The sequence below is a fragment of the Eleutherodactylus coqui genome, chromosome 6 (genome assembly GCF_035609145.1).
Source record: "Eleutherodactylus coqui strain aEleCoq1 chromosome 6, aEleCoq1.hap1, whole genome shotgun sequence".
NCBI classification, from domain to species: Eukaryota; Metazoa; Chordata; class Amphibia; order Anura; family Eleutherodactylidae; genus Eleutherodactylus; species Eleutherodactylus coqui.
This window is the reverse complement of record NC_089842.1, coordinates 145,433,050-145,449,237: the sequence shown is the minus strand read 5'-3', so window position 1 is coordinate 145,449,237 and position 16,188 is coordinate 145,433,050. Positions and strand designations below refer to the sequence as shown.

Sequence of the window (16,188 nt, the reverse complement as noted above, 5' to 3'; positions counted from 1 at the left end):
ACTGGGTTCTTTGCAGAATGCCAGGAAACCTGCGAGCCTCTTCCTACTTGTAGTGATTCAAGTCCACCATTAAGAATTGGAGACCCTGATGTTGACTGCTGCCCAAAATATGAGTGTCGTAAGTACTTATGGCCAATAAGTGGGATGTTAGCCCAGGTGATTGAGTATAATGACCCTAATAACAGAGTTCATGCTAGGATGTTCCCACTGTAAATGTTCCATAATGAATTCTGTTTGGTCCTTTGACAGCTGTTCCACCATCTACCACGGCGCCACCCACCAAGGTACACCGATGCATCTCAATACATTTCTCATTAAATTGGCTATAAGTGTCAACATTAAACAGATGATCTGAAATGTGTGTGTTTGTTTGTTAAAGAGTGAGTGTGCGGGTGTCACCTGCCCTGCTACAGTCTGCGGAGGAAATGACATCTTGGTGGAAGTGTTGGCAGAAAATCCATGCTGCAAGAAATTTGACTGCGGTAATTATTCATGTTTGTTAACTAACAACTTTAATTGTTGGGACCAGAACTCCTTTCAGTTGGCCAGGATGTCTTTTATACCCTCTGTAGTTGAGATTAAACTATGGCACAATCTACTGGAATCTAGGATTTGTAGATCTATCTATCTATCTAAGGGCTCCTGCACACTTGCGTTTTTCTTGCGAGTTTTTTTCACACGATTGTCAATAGGAGTTTCTAATGTTAAAAACGCATCGCAAGTTGGTACTTTGTAATTTTTGTGCGATGCGTTTTTAACATTAGAAAGTCCCATTGACAATCACGTGAAAAAAACGCAGCTATATCGCGTGAAAAAAACGTGAAAGAAAAACTCAAGCGTGCAGGAGCCCTAATATCTATCCAATTCATATCTATCTATCTATCTATCTATCTATCTATCTCATATCTAACTATCTATCTATCTATCTCATATCTATCTATCATCTATCTATCTATCTCCTATCTATCTATCTATCTATCTATCTATCTATCTATCTATCTATCTATCTATCTATCTATCTATCTATCTATCTATCTATCTCATATCTATCTCATATCTATCTCATATCTATCTATCTATCTATCTATCTATCTAATATCTATCTATCTATCTATCTATCTAATATCTATCTATCTGATATCTATCTATCTCATATCTAACTATCTATCTATCTATCTATCTATCTATCTATCTCATATCTATCTATCTATCTATCTATCTATCTATCTCTCTATCTCATATCTATCTATCTATCGATCTATCGATCCATCTATCTATCTCATATCTATCTATCGATCCATCTATCTATCGGTCTGTCATTTATATATACATAAAAAAAGCAAACAAGGCAGCACTCCAAGGGATATGGTGAAGAAATAGGTGGATGCCTTATTCACTCCCATGTGCAAAGGGTATTGTTACTCTGAAGAGGAAGATCCGAGTCACGTAGTTTGCATCTTTTAAACAACTTAATCGGTTAAATTACTATATCATAACAGCTTTTCTTATAATACGTCATATTTTCATTTTCTTTCCAGTTCCCCCCGTTGTATCTGTAAGTACATTACTAGTCATCTATTATGTCATATATTGCATGATTGAATCTCGGAACTAAAATCCATAAATGTCCCAGGTGTACATGGAATGACTTACAAGTTATTTTGTGCTTTAGGCACTTTTCAGGTTTATGTTTAGTTTGGAAAGTCTCTAGTAAAAGTAGTGCAGCATAAGAGAAGTAGTGAAATGTGTCACATTTATTAATGAGATTGCCTTGTCAGACACAAGCGGGGAAGCTTGTTTCTCAGTGGACCGGTCGGGGGTCTGTGTGTCTACTTGTCTTTTTTCATGAACTTTAATAAAATTTGATTTTTCTTGGCATGTGCAGATTTTTATCTTGGCATTTCCCCAAAGAGGTTGTCTAGTTTAGAAACCCAATTTCAATATGTCATATTATGGAATTCTAAATTAAATGAGGAATGTCCTTGTCGAGGAACCCCATCTCTTGGAGAGTGGTTAAAACAGCGTCTCTCTCTCTCTCTCTCTCTCTCTCTGGGGGACCTATATTGTATTACACAGGAAACCCTTTGATTTGAATTGGCACTGTGTAATGCTTAAAGGGGTTATCCACGTTGTGGATTCTCAATACAACTTGTTCCCCATGCTGTAACATATCGAATAGTGATATACTCACTTCTCTCCACTGTGTCCTGTGGTGCTGCTCTGGGTCTCCCCGCTGACGTCAGGTTTACAGGTTACCCTAGCTTATTTATGGGACATCACAGACTCTGCAGTCAATGGTAGAGCTCAGTGATTGATCACTGAGCTCTGCTATTGGCTGCAGTGCCTATGACATCCTGTTAGCCAGGCAGGATCAGCCTGTAAACAAACACAGGCACGGAGGATCGGGCACTGCCATGGGATACAGTGGAAGCGGGGAGGGATGAGTATATCACTATTTGTTATGTTACCAAATGGGGAGCAAGTTGTACCAATAATTTGCAATTCCAACAACCACTTTAAGTTCGCCTGCAGGGAAATAGAAAATTTACTGCAACAGATTACAGCTGAATACTAAACATCCCAGCAATCTGCAATTGGGCTGAAGCCATCTACGGACCCTTCTAACAGCTAGGGATGGTCCAAATCACATATCCTGTTTAAGACCTGCAGAAAGATTAGTGTACATGTAAGCCAGTCATGAGGGGTCTAAATAAGAGAAAGTATCCAGCATGCCTAATGACGGGCACAACATTTATCAGGTGATGTACACCATAAACTCATGCAGCCTACGAAACTATTGATGAATCTCCCTCATTGTGAATTAATCTGTTGTTTTTTTCTGACTCCTAATGATTATTTGGACTTGATTTATAACTGATTTTTCTTCATGTTCTTACAGACTACAACTATCAAGGTATGTAACATTATATGTTATATTGGTCATCAGCGTTTACATGTAATATCATGAGTGACAGATGAGCTGGAGTTGCATAGTGTTTGTATTTCTTGTATAGATGGACGATACATTAATACTTACTTCTTAACTTCGACAGCCATGTGATATAAATGCATGTTCTGTAGCCAACTGCACCCCCGGGGATAAAGTCCTGGTGAGACCAAACCCGGATGATCTCTGCTGTCCAGTGTATGAATGTGGTAAGTAGAGAATGTTTTCTCCCACTCAGGGCGAAAACAGAAGGGTGCATGCGCTAATACCCTCACCGATACGGAGCATATTAGCACATGAACCATTTTTTTTTCTTTTTTGGGAATATTCGAACTCCGCCCTATAGTGTGGACTTGAAAACAAAAAATCGGGAAGATAGGTCCTGCCCTACCATTCTCACGCGTAGTATTAATGTGTGGGAATCCCGATAGTGAAATCGAAACTATTGTAATCAATGGTTTTATTTCATCCCGTTATGCAGTCATGATTTTCACAGCCGCATAACAGGACTAAAACACGCCCATCTGTTTTACACCCCCAGGAACGCCCTACCCTGTGCCTCTTATATAAATAAACCTACATGCTTTTTCTTGCACCACATTTTGACCAGTCTGCCTCGCCTTAAGAGGATAATTTGCAGTAATTCAATTCCTTCGATGCTGACCAGAGCCATAAAATCCAAACATTTAAGGCGGGTACGATCAGTGACCCGTCGGGCCCCGTCAAAGTTCCCCATGTTAAGTATAGCAGCGCTTCAGCCAGCATTTTCCGTTATGCAGATTCAAGCGTTGCTAAGCGATATTCATAGTCTTGCGATGTCTCTCTCTAGGGAGACTATGAATGTCCCTGCTGGGCTGGAGCGCTGCTATGAAAGAAGTGACAGATGCACAGACACAGATACGCACACTTGTACAGAGACACAGATACACTACCCCCCTGTCTTACCTCCGGGCCGGAGCATAGCCAGGAGCTGACAGGGCTGTATAATCATTGCTAAGCGATGTTTATAGTCGCGCGACGTTTCTCTCCCTCACTGTCGCATGGCTATGAACGTCACTGCTGGCTGAAGCACCGGAGAGAGGCAGAAGTGATGGTGAGAGATACAGACACACACACACCAAAGGAAGGGGGGGGGGGGAAGCAGCATGGATGGGGAGGGGGGGGGGGTTGAGAAGTGGCATGCAGAGGGGGGGAGAAATGCAGCATGAAGGGGGGAAAGAGAAGTGGCATGGAGAGGGGGGAAAGAGAAGTGGCATGTGGAGGGGGAAGATAAGTGGCATGGAGGGGGGAGAGAAGCTGCATGGAGGGGAGGAAGAGAAGCAGCATGGAGGGTTGGGGAGAGAAGTGGCATAGAAAGGAAGGGGAAGAGAAGCCGCATGGAGAGGAGGGGAAGAGAAGGGGGATGGAGAGGGAGAAGAGAAGCGACATGAGAGGGGGGAAGAGAAGCAGCATGGAGGGGGGGAGAGAAGTGGCATGGAGAAGGGAGAAGAGAAGCGGCATGGAGGGACAGGGAAAAGAGAAGCGGCATGGAGAGACAGGGAGAGAGAAGCAGCATGGAGAGATGGGGAGAAAAGAGAAGCGGAATGGAGGGGGGGGGGGAGAGAAGCAGCATGGGGAGGGGGAAGATAAGCAGCATGAAGGTGGGGAGAGAAGCTGCATAGAGTGGGGAATAGAGTTGGCATGGAGAGGAAAGGGAAGAGAAGCAGCATGGAGAGGGGGAAGAGAAGTGGCATGAAGAAGGGGAAAGAGAAGCGGCATGGAGAGGGGGAAGAGAAGCGGCATAGGGGAGCAGGGAAAAAAGAAGTGGCATGGAGAGACGGGGAGAGACGCGGCATGGAGAAATGGGGAGAGAGAAGTGGCATGGAGAGGGTGGAGGAAGAGGAAGAGAGAGAGAGGGAGGAGAACAGAAGGCATGGAAAAAGAAAGAGGGGAGATTCACAATAACCACTTTTCCAAATATTTTATGTTCGCGTTGCGTACATCGGGTCAGTCTAGTATTAATAATGTGTTGTAAGTAGAGATGAGCGAGTACGCTCGGATAAGTCGGTTACTCGAGCAAGCCTCGGGGGGGGGTCTCTCTCTCTTCCCTGCCACCCCCCGCTCACCCCCGCCGCCACCCTGAGCACGCTCGGACAAGAATGCAGTTACTCAAGAAGAGCGAGGCTTATCCGAGTGTGCTCGCTCATCTCTAATTGTAAGACTTCAACAATCAGGAACTAAGTATTTGATTTTATTTTATAGTGCCAACAACAACTTCACCTCCTCCAGTATGGACCACAACACCTTATGTATGTATGGCAATAAATACTCCTTTATAAGTGTGTGTATATATATATATATATATATATACACACATACGCACACATATATACATACATGTTTAGGATAGCACTGATCACTATTTCATTTGAAGGCATGTGAAAATGTTGTTTGCCCAACCTCTGCTTGTGACAAGGAAGGAGCTAGCACAATCATGGGGTTGGAGGGTGCTTGCTGTGCTATATGTGGTAAGTTATTGTATATCTGTTAGACCCTTGGACCATTTCACAATGGCATCCAAAAGATATAGTTGTATCGTAGCAGTATTGTAGTGTTCATATTAACAGATTGTCCTTTTTTACAGTGTGTGACCCGTGTCCTCCTGCTCCATATTGTAATGGAAACAAACCAGTCATGAAAATTGACCCAGAAAAGGAATGCTGCCCCAGATACGAATGCCGTCAGTATTATTTTATATCATTACAGTATTCTAGAGATTTTATAGAATATGCACGAAAATTACTGATGGAATAAGAATGTCTGTTTATGACAACCCCTTTTCTATGTGTCCTGTTAGTGCGTATGGACATCATAGAGGGTTCCACCTAATCAGGACCCCCCTCTATCAGCCATAGGAAAGAGATGCTAATGAAAACTGCCCCCCTTTCTTGTTGACCTGGCCTATATATCTGTTACATGGATGGCCATGTATATGAACCACCACCACGTAACATGACATTTCTCCTGCCACTGCAAGGGGGATGTATGGCTGCCCACAACCGCCAATGAAAACTATTGAGTGCCAGAGGTTTCAAAGATCTGAATGTGCAGCAATCAGCTGATCGCTGGGCTGGCTTGGGGTATTTATGATGAGACAAGCCCACAGAGCCTATACTGGTTGATATATCATTTAGGACCCCATTGATACTTGAAAAGTCCGACCAATGCCATTCCCAATCAAGCTCTGATGTGAGAGTGCAATACTCACATCCCTAGTAGACGATTATCTATTCAGCAAATGTCTTTCTGCAGCTCTGATATGTGTACTATAGTACGATCCCTTGGTGGGTCCAACCTCTTTCATGCCTTATATCTGGTTTTTCAGTGGGTGCAGAGATCCTGAGCTGTTACAGACAGTGTAATAGCCGGGCATAGTGGGGAAGAGGCAGTTTTCTTTAACAAGATATAAGTTTATTAATTATTACCTATACATTAACTATTGATTTATGAAACAAATATATTGAGAATAGGAGCAATTAAAGAATTAGTCATGCCAGCGAATAATAATGTATCGTAATGTCAACAAGCAGGAACGGAGTTTCTATTTTATTTTCTAGTGCCTCCAACAACAACTTCACCTCCTCCAGTATGGACCACAACAGCTTATGTACGTATGGCCATAAATATTTCTTTATAAGTGTGTGTCTGTGTAAATATACATACATGTTTAGTACACTTGCTGTCCACATGTGGTCTCTGCCGGCAGAGCCGAATTTACATACAGCAGTAAAACGCTGCGGGGAGACATGCATAGTTTTACCAATATGGCCATGCACATGAGCTTTAGCCTATATATCATGAATAAATGACAATAAAGCACCTTCAAGACTGCGCTACATAGTAAAAAGCACAACACAAGGACAGTGCAAGTACTCCACAGAAACAGCCCTGTAACCCCTGGGGTGCAGATACTAGAAGTTCAGAATCAAAGTATTAGACTATAACTGGAGTCTTACATACATTTGTGTCCTTGATAATTCATCATTGTATTTCATATTATCACATATTTTCTGTGCATGAATCTTAGGAACCCTGCAAAGATGTCCTCTGTGAGCCGCCAGTCATATGTACTAAGAATGGTGCTATCCTCGTAGAAATCCCATGGGCAGATGTATGCTGTCTGCACTATGAATGTCGTAAGTCCTTCATTCTATATATACTCATATATGCTCATACTACTGTAATCATTGTTTACAAACATTATGCCAACTAATCATTGTACTGGGTTTTCTTACAGAATGCCAGGAAACCTGCGAGCCTCTTCCTACTTGTAATGATTCAAGTCCACCATTGAGAATTGGAGACCCTGATGTTGAGTGCTGCCCAAAATATGAGTGTCGTAAGTACTTATGGCCAATAAGTGGGATGTAAGCCCAGGTGATAGAGTATAATGACCCTTATAACAGAGCTCATGCTAGGATGTTTCCACTGTAAATGTTCCATAATGAATTCTATTTGGTCCTCTGACAGCTGTTGCACCATCTACCACGGCGCCACCCACCAAGGTACACCGATGCATCTCAATACATTTCTCATTAAATTGGCAATAAGTGTCAACATTCAACAGATGATCTGAAATGTGTGTTTGTTTGTTAAAGAGTGAGTGTGCGGGTGTCACCTGCCCTGCTACAGTCTGTGGAGGAAATGACATCTTGGTGGAAGTGTTGGCAGAAAATCCATGCTGCAAGAAATTTGACTGCGGTAATTATTCATGTTTGTTAACCAACAACTTTAATTGTTGGGACCAGGACTCCTTTTAGTTAGCCAGGATGTCTTTTATACCCTCTGTAGTTGAGATTAAACTATCTATCTATCTATCTATCTATCTATCTATCTATCTCATATCTATCAAATATATCTATCTATTAATCTATCTATTTATCATCTATCTATCTATCTATTAATCTATCTATCGGTCTCTCATTTATATCCGCATAAAAGAGGCAAAAAGGCAGCACTCTGAGGAATATGGTGAAGAAATAGGTGGATGCCTTATTCACTCACATGTGCAAAGTTTATTGACTCTGGAGAGGAAGATCACAGTCATATAATTTGCATGTTTTAAAAAATTTAATTGGTTAAATTACTGTATCGCACCAGCTTTTCTTATAACACGTTATTATTTTTGTTTTCTTTCCAGTTCCCCCCATTGTATCTGTAAGTATATTACGTGTCATCTGTTATGTCATATATTGCATGATTGAATGGGTTAAAATCCATAAATATCCCGGGTGTACATGGAATGACTTAAAATTTACTTTGTGTTTTAGGCACTTTTCAGGTTTATGTTTAGTTTGGAAAGTGTTTAGTAAAAGTAGTGTAGCGTAAGAGAAGTAGTAAAATGTGCCACATTTATCAAAGAGATTGCCTAGTCAGACACAAACAAGGAAGCTTGTTTCTCAGCAGGACTGGCTGGGGGTCTGTGTGTCTATTTATCTTTTTACATGGACGTTAATAAAACTTGATTTTTTTTGGCATGTCCAGATTTTATCTTATCATTAACCCTAAGAGGTTGTCTAGTTTAGAAACTCCATTTCCATATATCGTATTATGGAATTCAAAATTTAATGAGGAGTGTCCTCTGTCCAGGAACCCCATCTCATGGAGAGTGGTTAAAAGTGCATCTCTCTTTCTCTGGTGGACCTATCTTGTATTACACAGGAAACCCATTGATCTGAATGGGCACTGTGTAATGCTAAAGGGGTTATCCAAGTTGTAGGGTCTCCATACAACTTGTTCCTGATTGCGGCAACATAACACATAGTGATATACTCATCTCTCCCCACTCCCACTTGCTGCTCTGGGTCTCCCCGCTGACGTCAGGTTTACATGTTACCCTAGCTTATTTATGGGACATCACAAGTGCTGCAGCCAATGGTGGATCTCAGCGACTGATCACTGAGCTCTGCTATTGGCTGCAGTGTCTGTGACATCCTGTTAGCCAGGTGGGATTGCAGCCCGTAAACAAACACAGGCGGGATTACTGGGCACCAGCATGGGATACAGCGGGAGCGGGGAGAGATGAGTATATCACTATTTGTTATGTTACCACATGGGAAACGAGTTGTACCGAGAACCTACAACCCCGACAACCTGTTTAGGTTTCCCTGCAGGGAAGTAGAACATTAACTGCAGCAGATTATGCCCGAATACTGAAGGTCCCAGCAAAGGGGACAATTTGCAATTGGACTGTAGCCATCTATGGACCCTTCTAACAGCTAGGGATGGTCCACAGCACATATCTTGTTTAAGACCTGCATAAAGATTAGTGTACATGTAAGCCAGTCATGAGGGGTCTATATAAGAGAACGTATCCAGCATGCCTAATGACAGGCACAACATTTATCAGGTGATGTGCTCCATAAACTCATGCAGCCTACGAAACTATTGATGAATCTCCCTCATTGTGAATTCATCTGTTGTTTTTTTCTGACTCCTAATGATTATTTGGACTTGATTTATAACTCGTTTTTCTTCATGCTTTACAGACTACAACTATGAAGGTATGTAACATTATATGTTATATGGGTCATCAGCGTTTACATGTACTATCCTGAGTGACATATGAGCTGGAGTTACATAGTGTTTGTATTTCTTGTATAGATGGATGATACATTAATACTTACTTTTTAACTTTGACAGCCATGTGATATAAATGCATGTTCTGTAGCCAACTGCACCCCCGGGGATAAAGTCCTGGTGAGACCAAACCCGGATGATCTCTGCTGTCCGGTGTATGAATGTGGTAAGTAGAGAATGTTTTCTCCCACTCAGGGCGAAAACAGAAGGGTGCATGCGCTAATACTCTCACCGATACGGAGCTTATTAGCACATGAAGCAGTTTTATTTTTTGGGGGGACTATTCAAACTCTGCACTATAGCACGAATTAAAAAAAAAAAACTGCTGGAAGATAGGTTCTGCCCTATCTTTATTGCACATATTATCAACACGTGGGAATCCCAATAGTGTTAATAAAAGTATTGAAATCAATGGTTTTGTTTCATCCCGTTATGCAGCCGTGATTTTCAAAGCCGCATAACAGGACTAAAACACGCCCCACCTGTTTAAGCTGCTAGGAACGCGCTACCCTGTGCCTCATATCACAAACCTGTGCGGCATTATTGTATTATGTCGCCACTGGACGCTAGGGGTGGCGACATAATACAGCACTGTCAAAAAAAGGTCATGCCTCCAGCTTGTGATTGGCTGGGGTCGTGTTTCATCGGCGAAGTGCAGTCCTCAGGACTGCATGACCAGGAGTGCCTGTGGCGGCGGCACCAACTCAGCAGGGTACCAGGCAGCAGGGAGTACTAGGCAGCAGCAGTCACAACGGAGCAGACATCTGATGGGCGGGACGCACCACTGAGACGGGTGAGCGGAGTACCGGCCGATAGGGAGCAGAGAGCAGGCGGCCGCAAGGGAGCAGATAGACGCCGGCACGCACCACTGAGGTGTCGGACGGGACGGAGCCGTGGTTCACCGGGTGGCCGGGAGCCATTAACAGAGAAGGGCCGTGTGACCGAGCATGGCTATGGCACAAGGGGTGAGGAGCAGTGAGATGCTGGGTGGGAGATCTGGGGACAGTGAGAGGTGCAGCGTCTGCATACATTTTTGCCGTCCTTGGAGGCTTAGAGTGAGGGTTAGTTTTCTTTTTAGCCTTAGATTATTAGGTGTAAATGCTGGCATGTTACAGCGGGAACATGCAAGTATTTACAGCTTATAATGTTAGCCTCACTGCCAAAGTAACTCTCATCCTAAGCATGTAGGGCCGGCAAAAATCAATCCAGATGCTGCTAGCACCTTAAAGCCTTGACCCAATTGGGAGCTAGGAGTGTGACAGGGGTGTTCCACCTAGCTTCCGGTGGCATCAAACCCCTAGCTTCTGGTGGCATCAAGATACAATAATACAAATCTGTGCATGCTACTAATGAATCAGCAGAGGATTCTGGTCAGTGGCTTAAGTGTGCTCCCAATGATCTCTCTGATCCAAAACTGTAATCAAGTATCTGCTCTGCTTTGCGTTGTGAGAACTGCATCCTACCTTCCTCCCCGCCACCACCACCACCACCTGGACAGATGCAGCAACTATAGAGTATTCAGGGTGTTTTACATGAAAAGTCTGCCATTCCCAATCAAGCTCTGTTGTGAGATAGTACATCCTTAGCAAACATTCAATAAGCTGCAGAAATGCATCTCTGCGGCTGTGATATGAGTACTATAGTATAAAACCTCCAACCTCTTTCATGCCTTATGTCTGGTTTTTCAGTGGGTGCAGAGATTCTGAGTAGTTACAGACAGTGTAATGTCAACACGATATAAGTTTATTATTACTTATACATAAAGTATAGGAGCAATTAAAGAATTATTCATGTAATTGGGCAGTAAATATTAATAATGTATTGTAAGACGTCAACAAGCAGGAACTAAGTATTTTATGTTATTTTATAGTGCCAACAACAACTTCACCTCCTCCAGTATGGACCACAACACCTTATGTAAGTATGGCCACAAATACTTCTTTATAAGTGGCTTTCTATGTATATATAGGGAGAGATACACATATATATATATATATATACATACATGTTTAGGATAGCACTGATCACTATTTTATTTGTAGGCATGTGAGAATGTTGTTTGCCCAACCTCTGCTTGTGACAAGGAAGGAGCTAGCACAATCATGGGATTGGAGGGATCTTGCTGTGCTATATGTGGTAAGTTATTGTATATCTGTTAGACCCTTGCACCATTTCACAATGGCATCCAAGACATATATTTGTATTGTAGTGTTCATATTAACAGATTGTCCTTTTTTACAGTGTGTGACCCGTGTCCTCCTGCTCCATATTGTAATGGAAACAAACCAGTCATGAAAATTGACCCAGAAAAGGAATGCTGCCCCAGATACGAATGCCGTCAGTATTATTTTATATCATTACAGTATTCTAGAGATTTTATATGGAATAAGAATGTCTGTTTATGAGAACCCCTTTCCATGTGCCCAGTTAGTACATATCGACATCATAGAGGGCTCCACCTAATCTGGACTCCGCTCTATCAGCCATAGGAAAGAGATGCTAATGAAAACTGCCCCCCTTTCTGGTGGACATGGCCTATATATCTGTTACATGGATGGCCATGTATATGAACCACCACCACATATCATTACATTTCTCCTGCCACTGCAAGGGGGATGTATGGCTGCCCACAACCGCCAATGAAAACTACTGATTGCCAAAGATTAAAAAAATCTGGATCTGCAGCAATCAGCTGATCGCTGGGCTGGCTTCATTTTAAATGGGGTATTTATGATGAGGCAAGCCCACGGACCCTATAGTAGTTGATTTATCATTTAGCACCCTATTTAGAAGTCAGAACTGCATCCAGGGCTCAGAGAAAGCATAGACTTAATAATCTGTTCTGCTTTTAAATCAAATTATCTCTAAAGAACCTGGGATTTGAAAAGAGTAGTTTAAGACTACCATATTTACATTGGCGAGCACAATATTGGTCTGAAAAAAATGGCGCTTGTATTCCTGCGATGTTCCCTGTTAGTGAGATGTGTTTTGTGAGAAAAACAAATTACATCGCTGAATATGTGATTTCTGCACACGTAAAAAATCGCATGTTGCTTTAATAAGAAAGAAAAAAAATCGCAATCTCATGAAAATCGCATCTGCATGTAAGTGTGATGCATTTTTTTTTCCTCCCATAGAAATTAATGAGCGATAATGCTAAAAAAAATAGAACATGCTGCAAACTTTCTATCATCCATGTAAATAGACCCATTGCAAATAATGGTTTCTGTTTTTGTGCATCTTGCAACACAAAATTTGCACGATAACATTGGCTACATAAATACAGCTTAAGGGGTAATTCAGATGGGCATATATCTGTCGGGTTTTCACGCCTGGACGATATATGCTGCCCCTCTCTGCAAGGGGAGGAGGCGGGAGGGGTCGGGAGCTAGTGCACTGAGCTCCTGCCCCTTCTCCACCCCTTACCACTGTTTGCAATGGGAGGGGCGGGACTAAGTAGGGATAAGTTCCGCCCCGCCCCTTCCCATTGCAAACAGTGGCGTGGGACGTAGAGGGGGTGGGAGCTCAGTGCACTAGCTCTCGTCCCTTCCCCCATTCTTTCCCTTGCAAAGAGGGGCAGCATATATCGGCTGGGCGTAAAAAACCCGACCGATATATGCCCATCTGAATTAGCCGTCATAGTAATAATAAATCAATGCAATACTGTGTCAGTATGTGCACTGCTCAAAAAGGTATAAACAACAATAGAGATCGCTTTCAACAATTATCTCAACTATTTGTGAGTGAACCATTACACTAGGATTAATTAGATCGCAATGTGTATGTTAACGGTTTCATTCTTTCCTTCACAGCTAATGAAGCTGCTCCTCCGACAACTGTAAGTAAAACAAATGATTATGATTTGTGCTAATACTTTGTGGGCCGCAAATATATGAGCTTTAGGCTGCATTCACACGAACGTATATCGGCTCGGTTTTCACGCCGATCCGATATACGTCGTCCTCATCTATGACTATGTGTAAAAACCGAGCCGATATACATTCGTGTGAATGCAGCCTTACATAGCTGTGTGCTAATTAATATCTTATAATATCTTTAACTCATTGCCTCCTTGTGCCTTAATAGAAAGTTGTAGCTTGCATATACATAACACAATGATAACTCTGATCCCAGTCGTTTAACCCTTTAGTTGTGGCTGTCACTGCATCTAAGGGGTTAACAGAGGAGGTGGCCCCCTCAGTCACTGCAGAGGCTGCTCAAAATGATCATGGAGAGCCAATAAGTTGCCATGGCCACTGGAGGCCTACCTTGGGCCCCCTACCTTGGGCCTGCCATGGCTATGTGTAAAAGAATAGAGTTAATACACTAGAATGCAGAAGTATTGCAGTGTATTATATGAGTGATCATAGGATCAAATGGTCAATTCACCTATAATGACATAGAAAAATGTAAGAAAAATAAAAATGAAAAAAAAAATCTTAGTAAAAAAAAGCCTTTTTTACGCACATTCCTTTGTTTTGTAAAAATAAAATTGTAAAAAAAAAAACAACATAATTGTTATCACTGCATCCATAACAACCCGTACAATTAGGTCAATGCATTGTTCATCTGCATGGTGAACACTGCGAACGAAATAAAACAAAAAAAAGCTGAAATGCTGTTTTTTGTTCATTCACAGTTCTTCCCGAGATTTACTGCATATCACTTCAAATTCTGTCAGCTTCTTCTCAGTTGCTCAGTTTCACTCATTTGCTTCTACTGTAGTATGCTGTAGCATTTACATATGCAAATCGAATAATATTCTTGTATTACTGTGTAGTTCTATCCATTATTTATTTCACAATGTGGATTCTTTTTACAGACTCCTTTCACTACTTCACCAGCGACCACTCCTGTAAGTCAGATTGTACAAAATATGAAACTTTTACATCCATTCACAAATATATGTGCAACGTAAAATCATAATGATGGGATTGGTTACTGAGAAAGTTTGTGATTGGACCAGATATGTACGCCCCTATGTCTCCATCTGTAATAGAACCATTAACCTCATAGTGACCAAGCCTCTTTGCCTCTTAATGACCAAGCCAAATTTTGGAAATCATACATGTGTAACTTTAACATAACATAACTCCGTAAAGGTTTTGCATATCCAAGTGATTCTGACATTGTTTTTTCACCACAAATTGTACTTCATTTAGGCGGTAAAAATAGACCCATAGAATTTATGTATATTTATTAAAAGCGTCAAAATTGGGAACATTTTGAAAAAATCGTCATTTTTTTCAACTGCAATATCCCAAATATGTGCAAAGATATATATTATAACAAGATATATATTTCTATCTGTTTACTTTATTTTGGGCGCACATTGGAAAAACTTTTGTTTTTTAACCATTTAGGAGACGTACAAATTTAACATTAATTATTAACATTTTGAGGAACACTTTGTTTTCCTACACCAAGCCAAGATTTCAAAGGCTCATAGGTGTCAAAATGATAGATTCCCCCACAAAAGACCCCCTTTGAAAAAAATACACCCCTTAATGTATTCACTGAGGGGGGTCATGAGAATTTTCACCCCACCGTTTCTTTTCAGGAATTAATGTAGATTAGAGGAGAAAATATAAAATTTTATATCTTTGCAAATATGTAATTTTAAAGACTTTTTTTTTTTCTATAGTGCACATGAAAATGAGGATTTGCACCCCAAATGAATACCGCTGTTTGTCCTGTGTTCATAAATATACTCATTGTGGCCCTAATCTTATGTCTATATGCACAACGAGGCCCAAAATGAAAGGCGTAGTCGGTGGCTTTCAAAACAGACATTTTGTTTGAAGGCATTTTATGCCCCATAGCATGCTTGTAGAGCTCTTGAGCGACCAAAACCATAGAAAACCCCCACAAATGACCCCATTTTGAAAACTAGACTCCTTAACAAATTTATCTAGGTGTGTACTGCTCATTTTGACCCCACAGTTTTTAAATGAATCTAAGCAAAGCAGAAGGAAAAAATTAAGATTTTTTTTTAGCAATTATGTAATTTTTAAAAACAGTTTTTTTTGTACAGCACACATATGAATGAAGACTTGCACCCCAAAATGGATACTCCAGTTTGTCCTATGTTCAGAAACATACCCATTATGGCCCTAGTCTTTTGTCTAGATGCACAATGGGGCCCAAACTAAACGGAGCGTCAAACTTTAACTGTCTTTTAACGTTTACGTGATCGCCGTTATCCATTGGATAATGGGGTTCATGTGACCGGAAACCACTCACCGTGGCCCGTGGTTACTGCTCCAAGCTCTCGGCTACCTTTAGTAGCCAGGAACAAGCAGATGTTAAATTTCTCCTAAGCTTCTGCGCTTGCATCCGCCAAGTCCACGGATAAGGATCCTATCGGGAGACATTGCCGCAGGCCTTAGGTAAGTAATTTTGCCTCCCCTTATGGTTCGGATCCATGACGGGAGGTGAAACTTTAGCTTTTTTTTAACTTTTATGTGATCACCATTATCCATTGGACAATGGTGATCACTAGACCAATAACCATGTACTGTGGTCCCCCGTGAGATCTCCAGGCTCATGGCTACATTTAGTAGCCAGGTGCAGGGAGATTTTAAATTACCTTGGCAATCTGTGGCTTTTGTGCATGCGTCCGC

The 16,188-nt window shown here is 41.6% G+C and overlaps 1 protein-coding gene across 37 annotated transcripts in view; it reads left to right on the top strand.

Moving 5' to 3' along the window:
* The window catches only part of LOC136632734 (otogelin-like), a 157,463-nt gene that overhangs the window by 121,071 nt on the left and 20,204 nt on the right, over positions 1 to 16,188 (top strand). For 26 of the 37 annotated variants that reach the window (XM_066607835.1, XM_066607832.1, XM_066607867.1 and 23 more), the window contains 22 exons: positions 17 to 118; positions 250 to 284; positions 380 to 482; positions 1,539 to 1,555; positions 2,900 to 2,914; positions 3,054 to 3,156; positions 5,189 to 5,235; positions 5,361 to 5,454; positions 5,571 to 5,666; positions 6,544 to 6,593; positions 7,014 to 7,122; positions 7,224 to 7,325; positions 7,457 to 7,491; positions 7,585 to 7,687; positions 8,127 to 8,143; positions 9,475 to 9,489; positions 9,629 to 9,731; positions 11,436 to 11,482; positions 11,608 to 11,701; positions 11,807 to 11,902; positions 13,378 to 13,403; positions 14,388 to 14,420. In XM_066607835.1, the coding sequence (XP_066463932.1) occupies positions 17 to 118; positions 250 to 284; positions 380 to 482; positions 1,539 to 1,555; positions 2,900 to 2,914; positions 3,054 to 3,156; positions 5,189 to 5,235; positions 5,361 to 5,454; positions 5,571 to 5,666; positions 6,544 to 6,593; positions 7,014 to 7,122; positions 7,224 to 7,325; positions 7,457 to 7,491; positions 7,585 to 7,687; positions 8,127 to 8,143; positions 9,475 to 9,489; positions 9,629 to 9,731; positions 11,436 to 11,482; positions 11,608 to 11,701; positions 11,807 to 11,902; positions 13,378 to 13,403; positions 14,388 to 14,420 (1,442 nt within the window). The remainder of the gene's footprint in view (positions 1 to 16; positions 119 to 249; positions 285 to 379; positions 483 to 1,538; positions 1,556 to 2,899; positions 2,915 to 3,053; positions 3,157 to 5,188; positions 5,236 to 5,360; positions 5,455 to 5,570; positions 5,667 to 6,543; positions 6,594 to 7,013; positions 7,123 to 7,223; positions 7,326 to 7,456; positions 7,492 to 7,584; positions 7,688 to 8,126; positions 8,144 to 9,474; positions 9,490 to 9,628; positions 9,732 to 11,435; positions 11,483 to 11,607; positions 11,702 to 11,806; positions 11,903 to 13,377; positions 13,404 to 14,387; positions 14,421 to 16,188) is intronic. The other 11 variants (XM_066607868.1, XM_066607858.1, XM_066607834.1 and 8 more) reach the window with 10 other exon arrangements.